The sequence below is a fragment of the Entamoeba nuttalli genome (genome assembly GCF_000257125.1).
Source record: "Entamoeba nuttalli P19 unplaced genomic scaffold asmbl_4060, whole genome shotgun sequence".
NCBI lineage: Eukaryota > Evosea > Mastigamoebida > Endamoebidae > Entamoeba > Entamoeba nuttalli.
Window position 1 is genome coordinate 1 of NW_008576529.1, and position 19,115 is coordinate 19,115.

The window sequence follows — 19,115 nt, forward strand, 5'->3', positions numbered from 1 at the left end:
CGGTACTATTCCCAAACTTGGTGAAATAATCATATTATTTAGTACTTTATTTTTGTTTAAAACTACAGTAGTTTGGCACTATGATCTATTGTCAGAAAAACAATGATTATTTGTTTCTGACTAACTTCTACTCAGCTTATAAAAAAATAGTCATCTCTACAACCTTTCATTATAAATAAAATATCTTCTTTTATCTGGTACATTTGTGTTTCAGTTTAATCTTCTTTTATTTAAAGTTTCTTTATTTTGTGGAGCCACAATAGGTTTTTATTTAAGGCAATTAAACTTCTCTAATAGTTTATCATATCTTGTCTTTAATGAACAAAAATTAAAATTCTTTAATGAAAAGAAGAAACTTCTGATTATAACTCTAATGACAAACACTGAAATTTCATAAGTTTAAGTCGGAGACTATTAATATATATTAAAAGGTAATATTCATTAATGAATTAATTCCATTTACTTATTGGTTATGAACAATGTTAAAGAATTATAATTGATAAAAAAGATATATTTTTTGATCGAAGAATAGGTATTATCTTTTATAATACATCATTTATTAAACTTTTGTTTAATGCTTGTTCATTACCTTTAGCTTCTTTTGCATTCATTTGGTTTATTCTTGGTTTTGTATTTAACAAGTTGTTGGTTTTTATTGAGAATGAGACTTTCTACCAGTAAGTAATAACTAGAATATAATAAATAAAAAAATATCTTCTATGTTAATTTGGTTGTTGGTTAATTTGTGTAGGAAAAACAAAGGGATAGATAAGATAACTATAAAGATTCGGATGAGTGATCTCGACTGAGGTAGAAGTGATGAATTGAAAAAGAGTTTCACAAGCCTTCTCACAACAAAGATGCCTTGAATAGTCAAGGATGGTGTTGATAGTTTTTCCCTGTTCAGTAGGAAAGTACTTATCAATGTCTTCTATGTCATAGTGTGGTGGGACTTTTTCCCAATCTTTGAGGTAATTAACTAGAATTTCTTTAAGGTCACGTTCGTTGTGTTTAATGAGATCGAATGGACAACCATGAAACTGATTGAGACCAACTTCTTTACTTCTTACATTAAGACAACTCCAAACTGGTTCAGTGATTTTAGAACCTTCTAAGCCATAACAATGCCGAAAGTAATAATATAATTGAGGTTCTTTATCGAATTTTTCTTTCATATAAGTAGTAAGGAATAAAGCTAACTGTTGCTGAGGGAGTTGGAAGTGATAAAAGAATATACCAATCTGGTGCCTTGAGTCAAACATAACATTTCTTTTTTTCTTCATATTAAAAATAATGTTGTACATACATAATGGTAATACTCTTAAATTTTCATTCAAGGTTTGTGCAGTTAGTTTTGAACCACAACCAAAAGATGTTAGTTCACAGGGAGAACGAAGAGTGAACAAATTCATTTTTTGATTGATTAACCGTTTTAAAGGTTCTAATTCTTTTGGCATTTGGACGTTTAAAAATTTATCATTTTGAAGTATACTGAAAAATAAACAAGAGAGCACAATGTCTGATTCAGAACGAGGAACTCTAAGTAATCCATTTTTCATTTGGTATCTTCTTGAAGTAACCATTGGCATAACTTTGTCAAAGGGGATATAATAGAATAAATTATCTTCCGAAGTAGTTATTTTTTGATTTTGTAAAAGCAATGATATACGATGAGGATATGACTGAAGATGGATAAGAAAGAGAGTTGTTTCAAGATATACAAAAAGTTCGTGAACTTGTGAGAAAGAGAGATGAAGAATAGAATTAGAAAAAAATATTCTAAAGAAATAAAAAGATACATAATCAAATGGTATATCTGATTCATTTGGAAAACAGTCTTCAAATGGTATGTCTTTGTGAAATAAACGAATAGGATAGAATGTTGTTGCATTTTCATAAGTAAAAAATTGAGATTTCATTACATTATGATACCATTCAAATCTTTTTTCTATTGCATCATAAACAGTTGATAAAGGTAATGTTTTAATATATGATTCGAAATAAGAAGATTGATTTAAATGTGAAGGTAAAAAGATTTCAGGATAAGTATAATTTAATGATGGAATAGGAAGAAAAGAAGGGTTAGGAGTAGTCATTTGATAGAAATAAATAACAGAAAAAGAAACTAAAAAATGTTTTTTATCAAAAAATAATAGATTTTCTTACATTATAAGATGTCAAGTAATAAACTTATTCAAAAAAGAGAATTTGTCCCATTAGAAGAATATACAGGAAGAGTAATTTATAAATCATTTAAAAAGAATTATCATAAACATGATGGGAGTAAAGGAACTATTGTCACATTTGTTCTTCAAGATAAAAGTGGGGATGAAGTAAAATTAGTAATTTTTGATAAACAAGTAGATGATTGTTATGATAAAATTAAAGAAAATGAGACGTGGACATTTAATAATTTACAAATAAGAGAATTAAATCCATACCAAGACAAAGAGTCATCAGAAATGATGAAAAGTGAAATAAAATTTTATCGTGAAGCTACTTACAATCGTTCAAAAGAAGAAATTCCTTTGATTATCCTCTATATCAATAAAATATTTCCTTTTTCTTTTTGTGAAAACTTATTAAATGATGCAAATTTTGTTTGTTTCTGTTTAGAAATAGAAACAGAACATATTTCCTCTAGTTATAGAGGAAAGTTCCAAGAAATTGAAATGAGAGTTGCTGATGTTTCTAGACGTTCGATTATTGTAAGGTGTTTTACTTGCAAATGGAATCAATGGATTAAAGAAAATATTAAAGTAAATACAGTTTTCTTACTTGGAAGGTGTCACATCAATCACCAACCAGAAGGGCGTTATTGTATTATTAGAGAAGGGAGTTATTTAAAAGTTATTAATTCTTATAATGATATTCCTCAACACCTTGCATGTCAAGACACAGAGTATGATGATCTGCCACCCAATATGTCTCATGGACTTTCACAAGATGATTATAATCTATTAATTGAGATAAGAAAAAATGTAGCACACATTAATTTTATTTCTGTCTCTCCTCCTCATTGTAGAAAAACACATTCTCAAATAGCTGCTATTTTTTCTTTGAATGATTACATCAATGATGTTCTTATAAATAATTCAAAAATAGATAGAACTTATTGTGTTATTGCCTATTTACAACGAATCCAAATATTAAATTGTTTTTATAATGGTTGTGCCACATGCAAGAAAAAAATAGAACAAGATAATTGTCAATGTCCTAAATGCAAAGATACAACAAGAAAAGTTTGTTATAAAACTAACGCCCTTTTGTATGAGACTCAAGAAGATGCTGAGTCTAATAGAAATAGTCATTGGGCATATATATCAGAGTCTTGTGCTGAAAAATTTATAGGTAAGACTGCACAAGAATTTCAAGACATGGATGAACAACAAAGAAGTGCTATTGTTACACCATTATTTTCAAAGAAATATCAATTTGTTGTAAAGGGAAAAATAAGTGATAATCCAAAATATGCAGGAAAAGTTTGGACAACAATTTCTGAGTTAACTCCTGTTGAAGAACAATAGATTTTAATTAATTTGTTTTTGTTAAATGAAGGAAACGGCTTATCTTCTCTCTTCTCTTTCTTTTAAATATTTCTTTTGTTTCATCCCTTTTATTTTTATTAGACTGAATGGCAACAATGACTCTCTCTTTTTCTCCATTAAATGAAGGGTCAAGTTGTTTGTTTAGTATTTTATTCTTTTTTTTCAGTATTTTTGCATTAATCCCTGCTAGTTTTAATTCTAATTTAGTGTCAATATAATCCAATTCCTCCATAACTCTGGTTGTATTTTCTTTGCCTTCATTATTGTAATAACTTTGTTCATGAATAATACCTTTTGTTGTTGCATCATTTTTATTTTGGTCATAAATATCACTTGACGTAGAATTTTTATCCATAACAGAACTTGAAAAGTCTTCTTTTCTGATATTTCTCTCATCATCTGGCACTGGACTGACACTTCTTGAAGGTGGACCATCTACTAAATCATCATTTTTTATTTTAGTATCAAGGGGAGATGTTATTAATAAAGGATTTAGACTATCGCTTGTTGATTCCATTTCAATATTATTTTAGTTTCTTACTCTTAAATTCGGTTAAATATAAGAACAGGATACTAATATCTTGGTTAAATGAAAAAATTCATACAAAGGTAACAAAAAAGATTCAATCTAATCAGTTTAAATAAATGGAGTTTCTTTTCGTTTTAAACGACTTAAATTATGGAAGAAGTGAAAGAATTCCAAGATGAATATGTTTTGAGAATGCATTTCTATAATAAACAAGAATATTTCCATTGCTTAATATTAAACTAATAAAGTTAGAGTCTAGTCATTAAACTTTAAAAAGAAAAAAACAAACTCTTTATGTTCTTTAATAATTTCATTGTATTTATTCAAATAAATAAATCCAATTCCATAACCCGATCCTCTTTTTAATGAATAACCTCCTTTGATAATTCTACCAACAACATTTTCATCTAATTGTTCTATTTTAATACAACAACTTGTTTTAAATTGTTCAAGTAATTGTTGTTCTGGTATATGGATATAAGCAAATCGTTCAGGACGTCCATTAACAGATATTAATTCAAATCTAATAATTTTGTTTTGACTATCTTGAATTATATGAAGTTGATGTTCATTTTGAATAAATTCTTTTCTACGAATAACTTTAAATCCTTTCCAATTCATTTCCCATGGTATTTGATTTTGAACAGAAAATGTCTGAATATTCATTTTTTTTGATTTAGGTTTCAAATTAGCTTGTTTTATTAAAATACCTTTTTGCTCTTCACTCATTTGTTGTGAATATTCATTGTCAACATAATCATCAGGATATGTCATTAACCCTGCTTCATATGTTAAGTATTTTCTTTCCTTTAATGCTAATGGTAATACACAATGCCATACTATTCTTCTCCAACAAGTTAATGCAAATAAACTAGGGACAATAAGAAAATAACCAGAAGAAAAATGACTACCATCTGATGCATTAACTTTATTTGCCATTAATAACAAAGGAATTTCTTTTTGCTCTGAAATAGCTTTTCTTGCTTCTAAATAATTATTAAATGATGAAACATCACTTAAATTAATTATTTGTTCTAGTGTTTGTGAAACTAGTTCTGTTGAAATTACATTAAATAAATCCTTATGACTAGTTAATTTTGTTATTGGTTCTTTTTGTTTATCATGTTTACTATAAAACTGTGATATAGGATTATTGATGTCAGCAATCTTAATTTTTAGTGGAATTATAGACGCATTTGGCGTATTTTCTGGAGGAAGTTCACATATTCTTCTCAAAACTTCTACTCCTTTATCTTCTTCAACAAAGTCAAAAGAATTTAGTAATGAACGATGAGAATTACCTCCAATTATTTCAAATACTCCTAACCTTTGCATTAATTTTAACTGAATTTTTTCTTTATCAAATGCTTCCACAATATCTGTTTTACTAACTGGATGCACAAAAATGACAATTCGTTTTTCATTTAAAAGTAATTTAATTGGTCCAAATTTTGTAGTATTTGCAATCCACATTCTCCATTCATTTTTATTAATAATTTCATTTAATTGTAATACCTTCATACATATTTCTCTATTGTATTGATTATTTTCTAATTCATACTCAACATAATAACTTTGGTCATAAACAACACTTCTTTTCTCAGCTGCGTTTAATAATACTCTTAGTCCTTTGTCATTTCTTTCATCAGCAATTTTAACACCCCACATTTCTTTCATATGACACCTTTTAGCATGCCAAGTATGTGTCATCAAATATTGACTTTTTCCCCATGAATATTCTTTGAAGTTTCTTCTTAATGACCTTCTTGACCTTCTAATCTTTTTTTGCATCTTCTGTGCTAAAGTTTTATTGTCTTTCATTTCTTTTTCATTCTTTTTTTTCTCTCTTAATGCATTGGCAATAAACCTGTGAGGAAGTACATGACAAAAATGTGAAGCTTGTCTTCTTCTAAGGTGTCTTGGAACTGCTTGATGTACTGTTCGGTTACCTGAATAAACATTTAATTGATCAGTAAACTTCTTTATTTCTTCAATTCTAGAAGCAGTCAATTCTCCAACGTTGAGAGTGGTATTTGATTTTAATTTATCTTTGTGGTATCTTCGTTCAGTATAACTCATATCTGATTCATAATAACTATTAAAACATCCAAAAACAATAAAAAACTGAAAGGGTTATTTAATAAAAAATATTTGTTTGTTTTTTTTTTATAAAAACTTTTGAACTCAATTTCAATGGAGAAATTAGAAGAAGAACAAACTGAATTAATCAGAAAACCTCTAAACGAAAATGGAGTTGATGTGACTGAAATTGAAAATCATGGAGTTATTATCATTAATAATTCTCCTGAGTCTATTGAAGTCATTAAACCAAATGAATGTAATATCCAATTAGTCTCAGAAAATGTAAGGAAAAACTTGATAAATTCAACGTCAAGCAACCCACAAGTTGCTGCACAAGTTCAAGCTGAAATGCAGAAGGTTTTATCTCAGCTCGACCAAATGTAATTGAACTTTTATTAATGAATTAGCACTAAACAATACAACAAGGTTTTGAAGGTATTTTAATACCAAAAAAGATATCATTAGTATTTTGATTAGAGAATGGTGGAATAAAAATATTTTGAAGTTCATTACAATGAGAAAAGGCATGATATCCAATACATGGAGAACCTTCTACTTCAACTGAAGTTAGTTCATAACAATTATTAAATGCTTCATCTCCAATAGACACTATAGAAGCTGGAAGTGAAATAGATTTTAAATGTGAACATCCCATAAATGCTCGAGACTCTATGACTTTTAATGATGTTGAAAAAATTATTGATGTTAAAAGAGTACATTGATAAAATGCATTAGATTCAATCCGAGTTATGCTATTTGGTAAAATAAGTTGAGATGGCATAATATATTTAAATGCATTCCTTCCAATAACATTTATTGTGGGTGGGATTTCTTCCGTTATTTCAATGCAATCATCAGAAGTTAATACAATATAGTTAGAAGAAGGAGTTTTATTATCCAAACTTTGTTTATTAGTAATACATTTTAAGGAACTTAGAAGGGGTGGGTTGATTTTAACCAAATTACAGCCATCAAAACAAGACACCCCAATATAATTTAGAGAAGATGAAAAGTGAAGTTGTTTCAAAGAATGACATCCTTTAAATGCTTCTTGACCCAATTCAATAATATTTGAAGTGTTAATAATTTCAGTTAATGACAAACAATTTTCAAAAGAAGAATGTCCAATTCTAGTTATACAAGAAGGAAGAACAACATCTTTTAATTGAGTACATTCTTTAAAACAATTGTCTGGGATTTCCTTTATTAATAAAGGTAATACAACATGTCTTAAAGATTTGCAATTCTCAAAACTAGAAATACCAAGATGAATCAATGAAGAACATAATACTAATTTACTTAACGAAGAACAATCTGAGAAACAATCTGAACCAAGTGAAGTTACTGTTGATGGAATTAAAATACTTTTAAGATAAACACTTTTAGTAAAACAACAATCATCAAGATCAGTAGTTAATTTAGGAATATGATGTTTCTTTGCATTTTTATCTTTTTTGAAAACAACTCTCTTAAAAGAAACATTAGACCTATTTAATTTTTTAGCTTCAGTATGTGTTAATAGACAACGATATACATATTTAGAAACTCCTTTAATTCTTTTGTCATTCTTATTGAAGAGATATTGGGTTTTTATTTGTGGAAATAAACGAAGTGAGTTAACTGAAATTGGATTTGATTGAAAATAACTGAGAACAACTTGAAACCGTTTGGATATTAGAATAAAATTGATAAAATCTGACTCAGTTTGTAGGTATTGTGCAACAAGGAATAATGGGTCAACTTCAAATGCAAAGAATCCAAAAGTGTCTGTCTCTGCGATTGCTAATTGAATTTGTTCTGAGTATGCAGTTGATGTAGAAGAACATGAAGATAAGGTAATACTTTCTTCAGAAGACATGAACTTAAAGAAATTGAAGTTCATATTAAAAACAAACGAAAAGAGAAGATTTAACATTTTTAAAAAAGTTAAACAACAACAAAAAAAAAATTTAAAAGAAATTTATTGAGGTTTAACAAGAACTAAATATTATTCAATCGAATGTTGTGGAAATATTTAATATATCTTTCATTTCTTTTTATATTTTGTCATGCTTTAATATGTAATGAAACCAACTGTAGTACTATTGAAAATAACTCAACTAAAGAATCAAAAGAGTTTATTCAAAGTAAAAACAAAAAGACACATAAGACAAGTTTTAAAGAAAAAAGTAAAGATAGTCAAACAATAAAAATTAAACATTCAACAAACGCAATAAAAACAAATGATACGCAACAAAATATAAAAAAATATAAAAAACATCAACTTATTCACAAAAATCAATTGAAAGGAAGTGAAAATAATACTATTGATAATGGTATTGAAGAAATCACTAACAACACTATCATCACTCAAGACCCTATTTCTAAAAAAAAGAAAATAATTGAAAAGAAAAAGAAAGCAATTACTAAAAAACATTCTGAAAAACATGAAAACAATAAAACTTCTTTATTAACTAATACTACAAATACAACGAATAATTCGTTAGAAAACAATAGTAAAATATCACTACTAACTAATAAAAAGACAAAAGAAAAAAACAATAAAGAAAAAGGTGCACAGAAGAAACAAATAAGAAATGAAAAAAAAAGACCCAAAGAAGGAAAAGTGAAAGACCAAGAAAAAATTATGAAAAAGAAATTTATTGAAGAACGTTCACGTATTAAAAAAGAAAAAAATAGAGAAAGATATCAAGAAAAATTAAAAGAAAAATTGCAAAAGAAAATTAATGGAAAACAATCAAAAAAGAAAACTACTTTCAAAAGAGTTCACAACTAAAAAAAGATATTAACTCATAATAATGTTTTGCAAAATGATCGATGTTAATCAAAAATATTTATTGAATTGGTAAAGTATATGGAATAAAAATTATTATATTTTTTTTTTTAATTATAAAGAATGGTAAACTTTTCTTTTTTTTTATAGTTCTTTTACTAAATTTTAACAATTTATTTAAATAAACTAACTTGAAAAAATAAAAATGAAAATTTTTATAACTAATTATTCATTTTAAATAATAATGAATTGGAAATTTATTATTAAAAATATTCCACTTCTATTGATTAGTTCAATTTGTATATTCTTCCTTTTAGTTATATTACCAAACGTACATAACATAACACAAAAAGAACTTACACAAGTAGTTAGTGAATCAATATTATATAATAGTTTATTCATTTTTTCACTTATTATTATTATTCCATTAATATTTGGGTTATCATACCTCATTCATTTTATCTTTATACCTCATTTTGTTGCTATGGTTAATCCTGTTGTTGTTCCTTGTAAAGGAAGTTCAATTGCTTTATTTTGTGTTGGAACTCTTTTATTGATAGAAATTTTTATACAAAATGCTTCATTAAAGAATATTTTTCATACACTTTCATTAATATGCTATATTATACATGTTGGCACTTATTACTATATTGTAAGATTATGCCCTTTTACTATGTCATTTATTAGGTCAAGAATACAATCAGTAAAAGTAATACTAACTGTAAGTCTTATTATGACATTACTTTGTAAATTAATTTTAAAAGGAAGTTTGTTTTTTATTAATTTTGTTAATAACAATCTTCATTCTTATCCTTAGCAATTGCTATTCTTTCTGATTGGCTTTCAATATTATTGGCAATTATTATTGCTAGTTGTTACTACAAAGATATCAAAGAATTTGTAGTGAATTATTATAATGATGTAGAGTCACAAAACAATGTTGAAACATTAACAGATTTAGACCCTTTAACAATGAAAGAACTCGAAGAACCAAGTGATGTTGTGATTATCTAAAACTTATACTTCAAAAATTTACGATTTATTAATTCAACTAAAAACAAACTTTTTTTGTTTTAATTTAAAAAGTTGAAATGGATCAGAGAAGTACGATGATTAATTAACATAAATTAACATCTTTAAAGGAATTTAACAATAGTTTATTAACTAACTTCTCTTTAATTTCTTTTTATCTTTTATTGCTTTAAAAGAATAAAAAACACCCATAATAAGTACTTACAATATATTTCTTTAATAAAAAACTAATTTATCCTTCATCTATAATTTGTTTGTTTGAGTTAAATAATTGAAGAACTTTAAAAAATTAAATGATATATTAAAAACTTTATTTTATCACAAAAACTACTATTACATTAAATCACAGTCATTTTCTTTTCTAATACGTCTAACTCTGTTATTTTTTTTTCTGTTGGTATTTTGACGTCATGAATGATTTCTTTTACTAGTTCTTGTTGTTGGGATAATTGTGTCAATTCTTGTAATTTATTTTCACTTTGAATTAAATGGGTTTGAATTTTTTTTATTTGATCAACACAACTTTCAATGTTTTGTTGAGAGTTTTTATTGGCTTGATTATATCTTTCAATCTTATTATCAAAATAACTTAAAATATCATCCCAATTCTGTACTGATTCTTTCATTTGTGCATTTTTCAAAGTTATAATATTCTCTTGCTTTTTTTCTCCAAGCATTCCATTCTTTAATACATTTAATTCCCATTCGTTCATTTCATTATCACTTGACTCACTCATATCTAATTAATTCTTAAAAGTTCTCATTATTATTTTTGAAGAAAGAAAAAAACATGTTTTAGTATAATATAATAATTACTTTTTTCTTTCTATTATTGTATAAAAATTATACTAAACTTTGTTAATACTAATGAAAAGGATTTTAAAATTTTATTATCACTAATAACCTATTTCTTCACTTGAAAGAATTATTAAGATGATTTTGGTCTAAGAATTTATACTAAAATCATCAAACCTTTTTTATTCTTCCAAGCTTTTGCTTTGAATTTTGTTCTAAATTTTTATTGATATAACTTATAATCGTGTTAATTTATTTGGAAAGATTTATACTGTAGAATTGTATTGACTTACTTATAAACTCTTAATATTTTAAACTTCTTTATTCCACAAGAGAATCTTATCAAGTAAAATAGTTCTTTCCGAATAAAAGAAAACTATTTAAAATGTAAATAACTTATAACATTAAATATCAAAACTTTAATAAACATGAATAATGACACGAAAACTATAAATCAATTATCAAAACAGTAATGGGTCACGTGTGTTTATATAAAATGAACCATTTGGCCTTGACTCAAAAATTGATGAAGAAACATAACAACGTTTAAATGGAAATGGAAGAATCCAATGGAAATATGTAGCTTCTTGAATTGAAGAAAAATGAAGAAATATAACTCCAGACTCTGTACAAAATGAAGATATGTATGTTGGATTTAAAATTAATAATTCAGCATTAATATCAGATTCATTTAAAATTGAAAGAAGTGTTTTAGTTTGAAAATATTGAGGAAGTGAATAAATCATAACAGTGTCATATACATCAACTTCACTGATAATTATATCTGATTCAATGTTAGATAAAGAAAACTGACTATCAGTTGTTGTTAAAGACCTTTGAACACTTTTATACATAAATAACATATCTTGTAATTCAAATGTAGTTGTGGCTGTACTTAATAATACCCATGGAACAAAGGGTGGAAGGACTGAAAAAACAATATTTGTTGATATTTGTGGTTTATCAGCATAAAAAGAAGGAGAAGTTACTATTCGTTGAGTAGAATAATCAAAATTAAGGTAATAAATCAGGTATTGATTTAATAACTCTCCAAGAGAAAGATCTTTTGGGACATGACTATTGACACAATAAGGACATTCACTCCATTCTACTTTTTGAAGAGTACATAATGGCTTATAAGTATGAATTATATGATTAGGAGAGTTACAAGAAGTAATGTCTTGAAGAGAAGGAATTCCAATGTTGTGAAGAAAATGAACAACCATAACTCTTGTTAATGTTGAAAGGTGTTGGTTTGTTGGAAATAAGTTTTGGTGAATAAGATCAACACATTCAAATAATAAAGAAATAGATGGATGTAATTTTTTATAAGACTCAAATAACAAATAGTTATAATATCCTTCATATCTGTCAATAGATAACTGAATATAAAATTCAGGGTATGTTATTACTAGTCCTGGAATAGAAGTATTTGTAATTTCTGCTTTTTGATTTAGTCTATTAGCCATTTGTGTCAATTTCTTAATAATAGTTGATTTCTTGTATGATAGATAAAGGTTTTGATAATTGTTATTTGAAGAAGAGAATTTGACCATAGAACTAAATTTACTATTTAACTGAAACTGACTTCCTTCAAGTATTGAATAGCAATAAATTGGTTTTGTAAACCTATGTATATTAGTTATAAATAATTGTGCTTTAGGAAATAATTTTTTAATTGTATCATCAATAGATTTGGGTTGTGGGGGTAAACTTTGAATTAACTTTTCATCAATACATTTAATGTTAGTACTAAGACTAGTCTTTTTGATTTCAATTTGATACTTTTCTTTTAACCAATTAAAAAGACAAGTCTCAGTCATTTAATATAAACAATAAATATATAAGTTTTAATAAAGTAAAAAAGATAAAAAAAAAACAAGTTAAATTAAATTAATTTCTGTTTTTTATTTTAATTGATAAAAACATTATACAAATACGCGTACACAATCACATTTTGAGATTGTAGTTATTCCTCCAATTTGTCAATACAAGTTTAAATTAATAATCTTTGAACAATCTTGTTATTTCTCTTGTTTCACTCAATTCTATAAATACATTCTTGTTATTAAAGAATTTCACCTAAACTTTCAGGAATAAATCCTAAAATGACATTAAAAGAATTTTGTTCAAAAGAAGAATTTCCAAAGGAAAAAACTATAAAAAATAACAAAAATAAGTATTTTTAAACAAGAAAAAAAGCAGTTCGCAAAAATAAAAAAGAAATAATAGAAATATCCAAAAAAGAAAAAAGAAAATCATAAATAAAATAAATTATTAAATTAATTTTGAAAATAGATTTCGTGAAGGAAGTTCTAAAAAAAAAAAGAAGAAAAAAACCTATAATACAAAAAGAACTGAAATTCATTTATTTCAATTTTAATTAATTATGTCTAGTTTTATCAAATCAGTCTCTAGTACTGAAATTAAAAGAGAGTCAAAGTCATTTGAAGCAGTTCAACAAGCGGTACTAATTGCTTTATTAAATTATTTAGGTTATTCAATAGAAATTAAACATCCAGAACGTCTTGCTGCTAAAACAGTACAATTTTTAATAGTGACAGAATTGTTTTATGAAGGTAAATCACTTAATTTTGGTGAAGAAATAGAAGAAATTTGTTCTAAACGATATGAAGGAGAAAGAAGTGCTGCTCCAAATATTAAGAAAATTCGTCAAACACGTAGACATAAAGATATAAATCGTGCAGCACTAACATTCAACAGATTATTAAAACTTGTTGAAGACCATGGCTACAAGGTAAAAAGAAGATACACTAAATCATCTTTTAAAACATTGAGAATGGAAAAGATTACTGATATTTTATTAAATGAAAAAATTATTATTGACACTGTACAAATAAATAATATTGGAAGAGCTGTTAATAGTGTTATCACTAAAACATTTAAAAAAGGTCCATATAAAACTACAATGATTGAAGTAAGAAATGAAGTTCTAATGAGTATATTACAACAAGTCCCATATTTTAAAAATACAATTCCATTAAAAGAAAATCAAAAATTAGGTATTCCTGAAACTATTTCTTTCGATCCTATTGACTTACCACTACAAAATCCATACACTACAAAATATATACCAGATGATGATTTTAATGATTATTCAAAAGTTCCATCTTCTAGTATTTCAATGGAAATAAATCCACCAATGATAGATAGAATTTATGATATTACAAGTGAAAGAATGAAAGAACTAGATTCACATTCTATTTCTAATCAAGTTCAATCAAATAATCAACCTCAAATTTCAACACTTATTGATAATAGTGATAATAAATCTATCGAAAGTAAACACCAAGGAAATATAACTGAAACAATGAAACAAGGAAGAAGTTCTCCAGTTTATAAACTTATGTTTAGACCTGTTGAAGACGATAGTTATTTCCAACAATCAGTCACACTACCACAACGGTTCCAGTCAATTTCTAAATTTCAACATCCATATATGCAACCGAATGTTTATATTTAAGTAATTGTATTTTGATTGAAGGAATTATTTAACCTTATCTTTTTTATTATGAAAATAAAAGAAAAATAAATCCCATAAAATATTTTAAAGAAAAATGATTTATTTAATAATCACAACCAGCTGGTGTCAATTGTAATTGTGGAGCAAATGTAATTTCATCACCACAATTATCCTTTCTTAATACTTTATCAGTACATTGTTGGAACATTGGATTTGCTTTATCTGATGTAAGAACAGTTGTGCAATATCTTAACTCAGAAACAGAATTTGATGAACATCTAAAATATGCAGCATTCTCAACTCCTATTTTCTTTGCAAGAGCATTAAGAAGTACTTTTTTACTAATTTTAGTTTTACCATCAGCAACAGCACCAGCACTCTTAAATACATTCCATGCATCAGCTTTTTTAATTAATTTAATTGCAGCATTAACATAGTCTTTAGCTCCATTCTCTCCAGTATATACATCAGTTAAACAAACTCCATGCTTATCATATTCATATTCAATGAAATGACATCGTGAAAGAGATGGCCAGTAGAATGCAATATCATCTAATAAAGCAGGATCAGATTCAATTACTTTTTGAACTTCAGCACGACTTGTAGCATATTTGCAACAAGCTGGCATAGATCCTGAAGAAAATGATGGCCACCATCCGTGCATTGTAAATCCATCGGTCATTTGACCAAGACGTGTTGGCATATCACAACATTTAGTTTTACAAAACTCTCCTGGCCAAGTTGTAACTAAAAGAACAAAGTCCCAAGTGACTCTACAATTATTACTTGTACATAGTTCAAATTCGCCATGGACGCATTGTTCAGCATAACATAAAGCAATTAAACTTAACAATATAAACATAATTTGTTAATATAAAAGGAGTCTTTTTAGATCTATTAAATAGAATGAAGCACTATTAGTAAGGAATAATTTGGAACAATCTATTCAGTGGAATATTCCTATCTTGTGAGTTTGAATTTATCCGATCCTTTTGATTTTTCTTTTCTTAAAAATGTTATATAAATCATAAAAATATCTGAATAAAAAATATTATTTTGATACCTTTGGGAACGTAGTAACAGACTCAGAGTAAATTGGATCACTATCCTTATCATGACCTGGTATATACTTTCCTATATTTAACTGTTTACACACTGAGTTACATTGGTGAGACTCAAAGAAATGAGCAATTCCATTTTGTCCAAGATTAGTTGATGAAAAAAAGTATTTGGATTGCGACTCATGGTGAACTGCTGGATCAGTTAATATGTATTCACTCTTTTCTTTATTAACCACTCCCTGTAAGTCAACAACAATTAATCTTTTAGCAGTTCTGAAGTATGTCCAATGAGAAAAAGCTTGAGCTGTAGCACTATACATTTCAGAATTTACCCAAGAATTATTATCGTTAAATTTAATAAATTCACCATTTAATTCTGGTTCAACAAAATATATTTGTTTTTTACAAACCATCATTAGTTCTTCATAACTTAAAACTGGTTTTCCAATAAGATGTTGGTCACACTCAACAAATAAATATGTTGGAATAAACTTGATTCTTTTAAAAGAGGTATTAATTTGATTAAACTCAGACGCTAATTCTTCAACTGCACAATTTAATTCAAGAGAATGGAGATATTTAGTTAATGAAGCAAATGTTGGTTCAATAAAATCTTTAAGTACTATCTTTTTTTTGGTTAATTTATTAATTCCATGATATGCATTTCTAATACCACCACGAGCAAATGGATATTTATTTTTACTTAATACTGTTGGTTGTACACGATACAATAACGGTCTTGAATAAAATTCAAAACACTGGTCATTTAAAAAATATTTTGGTTCAATACTAACAATAAGTCCTTCCATAGTTTCTGTCTCTTCTAAGTCTATTGGATAAAGGTGTAATACATCTATTGGAATAAGAGATAAATCTTGCTTAGTTAATAAGGGTGGTCTAAATGATATAGGAATAAATGGATTAATACGTTCTGTTTTAGTTGTTGTTATACCATAATCGTTAGTACTTGTTACAGAAATTGTACTTTGTAATTGAACTAATCCATTCAAGAAAAATTCAGCATATTCTATTGATTGATGGTATGAAGTAATTGTAAATAAGAATGTAACTCCTTGTCTCCCACAAACTTCAAGTAAAGGTAATAAAGTTCTAAAGTCAGAAGAAGAGATACAATCTTCATAAAAGATTAATAAATGAACACATGCTTGTGAAGAATAAAATGTTGCAGATATACAATTAACAATAACCTTTACTAACTCAGTAAATGATGGCAATGATGGAATGTCATAATATTTGATTCTCTGTAATTCATAAATAAATTGTTGAACATTTTGATAGACACGATAGACTATTGGAACTTTATTGTCTGTTGGTTGAATATAAAATGCATGGATAATATGATTTGATGTAAGAACTGGAGGGCTTATTATCCTATATATATGTTGGAGCATTTCATGATGATATCTCTTTGCACTTAATGAACAATCAATAAAAAAAGCACAGTGAATTGATTGAATTGAATATATTCCATTGTTCAAGAAAGACAGATCTTGGTAAGAAGGGATTTTGATATACTTTTGAATTAAAGAAATATCTTTTTCAGCTATTTGTAACATGACGTTTGGATGAGGAGATAATGACATTTAACTTTTATTGTTTTTCATTTTTTCTTTAATTTAATAGTCATTCATAAAACAAAAATATAATAAAAATCAAAACAAAAATGTTTTTTATAGATGATTAAAAAAAAAAGAACTGAAAATAGAAGAAACTAAAATGGTTTGTTAAGATCCAAAAGATAGAGATTTTCATGAGTCTAGAAAGAACAATTGACATTGACATGATAGGATTATTTCTTTTCTGGAAATGCTGAATTTGATTTTTTATTCGAAAATGATTATGAAAGAAAGAAAATTAATGTTATGAGAAATAACATCAAAACATCCTTGTTAGTTTATAGTAGGGGTGATGATTTAAAAGGAAAAGTTTTAATAACACTAAGAGATCCTTCAAAACAAATTCAACATCAGGGAATTGTTATTTCATTAGTTGGATTAATTAGTTTGTGATATATTTATTACCATCATTATTCCTTTATCATTAAATAGACAATAACAAATGAATAACAATATAGAAATATCACCACTTAATAAAACTTATCAATTCTATGAAGAAAATATAGAACCTTCAAGAGGAGGAATTATTTTCCAAGAGAAAACATTAATTCCATTTATTTTTGAGCAACCCTTTAAAAATTATGAGACATTTATTGGAGATTCAATTAAATTGCAATACTTTCTTAGAATACAAATTAATACTAAATATCCTCCACGTCCATACTTTGAAAAAGAAATTTATGTTTCTCTTCCTATTGAAAAAATTCCATTGAGCCCATCAATAAATTGTGAAGTCAGAGTTGATAGAATTATTCAATGTTCTCTTCATTTAAGAAAATCAAATTATAAAACTGTAGGTGATTTAATTTTAGGAGATATTATATTACGAAATATTAAAATTGTATTAAGTGGAATAGAGATTCATCTTGTAAGAAAAGAGTGTTGGAATGGAAATACTGAAAAAAGTGTTTCTATTGTTAAACGATTTGAAGTAATGGATGGTGCACCAATTAAAGGTGAAAAAATTCCAATTAGAATTCCATTACGTGGAGTTCCATTAACTCCATCATATAATAATATTGGTGGACTATTTTCTACTGAATATTTTATTAGTGTTGTAATAATAGATTCTGATGGTAGGAGGTTCTTCTCTGAAACTCTTATTAAGTTATATAAAACAGATGATGACACAGTTATTAAAGCAGGAATGCAACCACCTACGATGAACTTTAATTTAGACCATTTAACACAAGTAGTCCAACCAATAATTCCTAAATTTGAAGAAGTTAATTGCAACTTAATATCTCAGTAACTTAAATTAAACAAATAAAACAGAATAATTATTGAATTTTTATTCACTCATTGTTCATTTTATTTAAATAATTTATATATTATCATTTCATAGATTAATAGTCATAAAACAAATTATTTAAGTTAATTTGAAAAACTTATCATATTTAAAATATTTAACTCTTTATATTTTCAATTAAGAAATCTTTTCAAATATTCTAATTCTTTCTAATATAAACTAAACATAAATCATTTATTTTAAGTTATTATCAATGTTTAAATAACTCTAATTTTTATTTTAAAAGAATTTTATTACATTATTTAGTTATTTTAAATACTTTTATTCTTAAATCATTTTAAAGTATTAAGATAAGCTATGCACTAAATAGAAGTAATGTACATAAATAAGATTAATTAGAAATTATTTTAAAAATGAAAAATAAAAGACAAAGTTAGTTCTTTTGTTTGAATATTTTCAAGAATATTTAGAATACTTAGTATATTTTCTTTTAAAAAGTAAGAGTTTAACTCAATTAAAATGACTAATGTATGAATAAATAACTATTACATTGTTTCAACACTTTTTATTAAATCTTTTAATTTTGACCAGTTTATATAAATTATAGATTTTATAATAAAAAAAAAACCAAAAAAGATGTTTTATTCAATCCAAAATGCAATAAAATTGTTCTTAAATAAAAAAAGGAACCAAGTAAAAAAAAAGAATAAAAAATGTATCAAAATTATTATTACCAAATTCAAACGAAATTAAAAAATTGATCTTCTTATTTATTTCCAATTTTTATCAAATGATTAGAAAAAAATAAGAAGAAAATTAATTCAAAGAAAAAACTACTGTTGTTTTTATTGTTTTTTCTTTTTTAATACAACCCAAAATAAAAATAAAATGAAACAAATAAAATAAAAAGCAATTAATTAAGTAT

At 26.0% G+C, this 19,115-nt stretch overlaps 14 protein-coding genes across 14 annotated transcripts; 6 read left to right on the forward strand and 8 right to left on the reverse strand.

Annotated features, from left to right (window-relative positions):
* Window positions 1-722: 722 nt before the first annotated feature.
* Window positions 723-2,096, reverse strand: ENU1_091450 (DNA primase large subunit, putative; the record flags this gene model as incomplete). The annotated part of the gene is made up of 1 exon (XM_008859033.1): window positions 723-2,096. One exon carries the CDS (start codon window positions 2,094-2,096, stop codon window positions 723-725), a length of 1,374 nt encoding a protein of 457 aa, XP_008857255.1.
* A 78-nt stretch (window positions 2,097-2,174) lies between these two features.
* ENU1_091460 (hypothetical protein) lies at window positions 2,175-3,527 on the forward strand (the record flags this gene model as incomplete). Its single annotated transcript, XM_008859034.1, has 1 exon — window positions 2,175-3,527. One exon carries the CDS (start codon window positions 2,175-2,177, stop codon window positions 3,525-3,527), a length of 1,353 nt encoding a protein of 450 aa, XP_008857256.1.
* A 7-nt stretch (window positions 3,528-3,534) lies between these two features.
* Window positions 3,535-4,065, reverse strand: ENU1_091470 (hypothetical protein; the record flags this gene model as incomplete). Its single annotated transcript, XM_008859035.1, has 1 exon — window positions 3,535-4,065. One exon carries the CDS (start codon window positions 4,063-4,065, stop codon window positions 3,535-3,537), a length of 531 nt encoding a protein of 176 aa, XP_008857257.1.
* A 160-nt stretch (window positions 4,066-4,225) lies between these two features.
* Window positions 4,226-6,156, reverse strand: ENU1_091480 (POPLD (NUC188) domain containing protein; the record flags this gene model as incomplete). Its single annotated transcript, XM_008859036.1, has 2 exons — window positions 4,226-4,304; window positions 4,367-6,156. 2 exons carry the CDS (start codon window positions 6,154-6,156, stop codon window positions 4,226-4,228), a joined length of 1,869 nt encoding a protein of 622 aa, XP_008857258.1.
* A 114-nt stretch (window positions 6,157-6,270) lies between these two features.
* Window positions 6,271-6,543, forward strand: ENU1_091490 (hypothetical protein; the record flags this gene model as incomplete). Its single annotated transcript, XM_008859037.1, has 1 exon — window positions 6,271-6,543. One exon carries the CDS (start codon window positions 6,271-6,273, stop codon window positions 6,541-6,543), a length of 273 nt encoding a protein of 90 aa, XP_008857259.1.
* Window positions 6,544-6,568: 25 nt separating this feature from the next.
* ENU1_091500 (leucine rich repeat protein, BspA family protein) lies at window positions 6,569-8,017 on the reverse strand (the record flags this gene model as incomplete). The annotated part of the gene is made up of 1 exon (XM_008859038.1): window positions 6,569-8,017. One exon carries the CDS (start codon window positions 8,015-8,017, stop codon window positions 6,569-6,571), a length of 1,449 nt encoding a protein of 482 aa, XP_008857260.1.
* Window positions 8,018-8,158: 141 nt separating this feature from the next.
* On the forward strand, window positions 8,159-8,935 carry ENU1_091510 (hypothetical protein; the record flags this gene model as incomplete). The annotated part of the gene is made up of 1 exon (XM_008859039.1): window positions 8,159-8,935. One exon carries the CDS (start codon window positions 8,159-8,161, stop codon window positions 8,933-8,935), a length of 777 nt encoding a protein of 258 aa, XP_008857261.1.
* A 241-nt stretch (window positions 8,936-9,176) lies between these two features.
* On the forward strand, window positions 9,177-9,946 carry ENU1_091520 (hypothetical protein; the record flags this gene model as incomplete). The annotated part of the gene is made up of 2 exons (XM_008859040.1): window positions 9,177-9,699; window positions 9,750-9,946. The coding sequence occupies 2 exons, from the start codon at window positions 9,177-9,179 to the stop codon at window positions 9,944-9,946; spliced, it is 720 nt and encodes a 239-aa protein (XP_008857262.1).
* A 356-nt stretch (window positions 9,947-10,302) lies between these two features.
* Window positions 10,303-10,701, reverse strand: ENU1_091530 (hypothetical protein; the record flags this gene model as incomplete). The annotated part of the gene is made up of 1 exon (XM_008859041.1): window positions 10,303-10,701. The coding sequence occupies one exon, from the start codon at window positions 10,699-10,701 to the stop codon at window positions 10,303-10,305; it is 399 nt and encodes a 132-aa protein (XP_008857263.1).
* Window positions 10,702-11,220: 519 nt separating this feature from the next.
* Window positions 11,221-12,582, reverse strand: ENU1_091540 (hypothetical protein; the record flags this gene model as incomplete). The annotated part of the gene is made up of 1 exon (XM_008859042.1): window positions 11,221-12,582. The coding sequence occupies one exon, from the start codon at window positions 12,580-12,582 to the stop codon at window positions 11,221-11,223; it is 1,362 nt and encodes a 453-aa protein (XP_008857264.1).
* Window positions 12,583-13,148: 566 nt separating this feature from the next.
* ENU1_091550 (hypothetical protein) lies at window positions 13,149-14,243 on the forward strand (the record flags this gene model as incomplete). Its single annotated transcript, XM_008859043.1, has 1 exon — window positions 13,149-14,243. One exon carries the CDS (start codon window positions 13,149-13,151, stop codon window positions 14,241-14,243), a length of 1,095 nt encoding a protein of 364 aa, XP_008857265.1.
* Window positions 14,244-14,346: 103 nt separating this feature from the next.
* On the reverse strand, window positions 14,347-15,105 carry ENU1_091560 (ribonuclease, putative; the record flags this gene model as incomplete). The annotated part of the gene is made up of 1 exon (XM_008859044.1): window positions 14,347-15,105. One exon carries the CDS (start codon window positions 15,103-15,105, stop codon window positions 14,347-14,349), a length of 759 nt encoding a protein of 252 aa, XP_008857266.1.
* Window positions 15,106-15,294: 189 nt separating this feature from the next.
* Window positions 15,295-16,908, reverse strand: ENU1_091570 (elongation factor-2 kinase, putative; the record flags this gene model as incomplete). The annotated part of the gene is made up of 1 exon (XM_008859045.1): window positions 15,295-16,908. One exon carries the CDS (start codon window positions 16,906-16,908, stop codon window positions 15,295-15,297), a length of 1,614 nt encoding a protein of 537 aa, XP_008857267.1.
* Window positions 16,909-17,187: 279 nt separating this feature from the next.
* ENU1_091580 (vacuolar sorting protein 26, putative) lies at window positions 17,188-18,193 on the forward strand (the record flags this gene model as incomplete). The annotated part of the gene is made up of 2 exons (XM_008859046.1): window positions 17,188-17,326; window positions 17,400-18,193. The coding sequence occupies 2 exons, from the start codon at window positions 17,188-17,190 to the stop codon at window positions 18,191-18,193; spliced, it is 933 nt and encodes a 310-aa protein (XP_008857268.1).
* Between the last annotated feature and the right edge of the window lie 922 nt (window positions 18,194-19,115).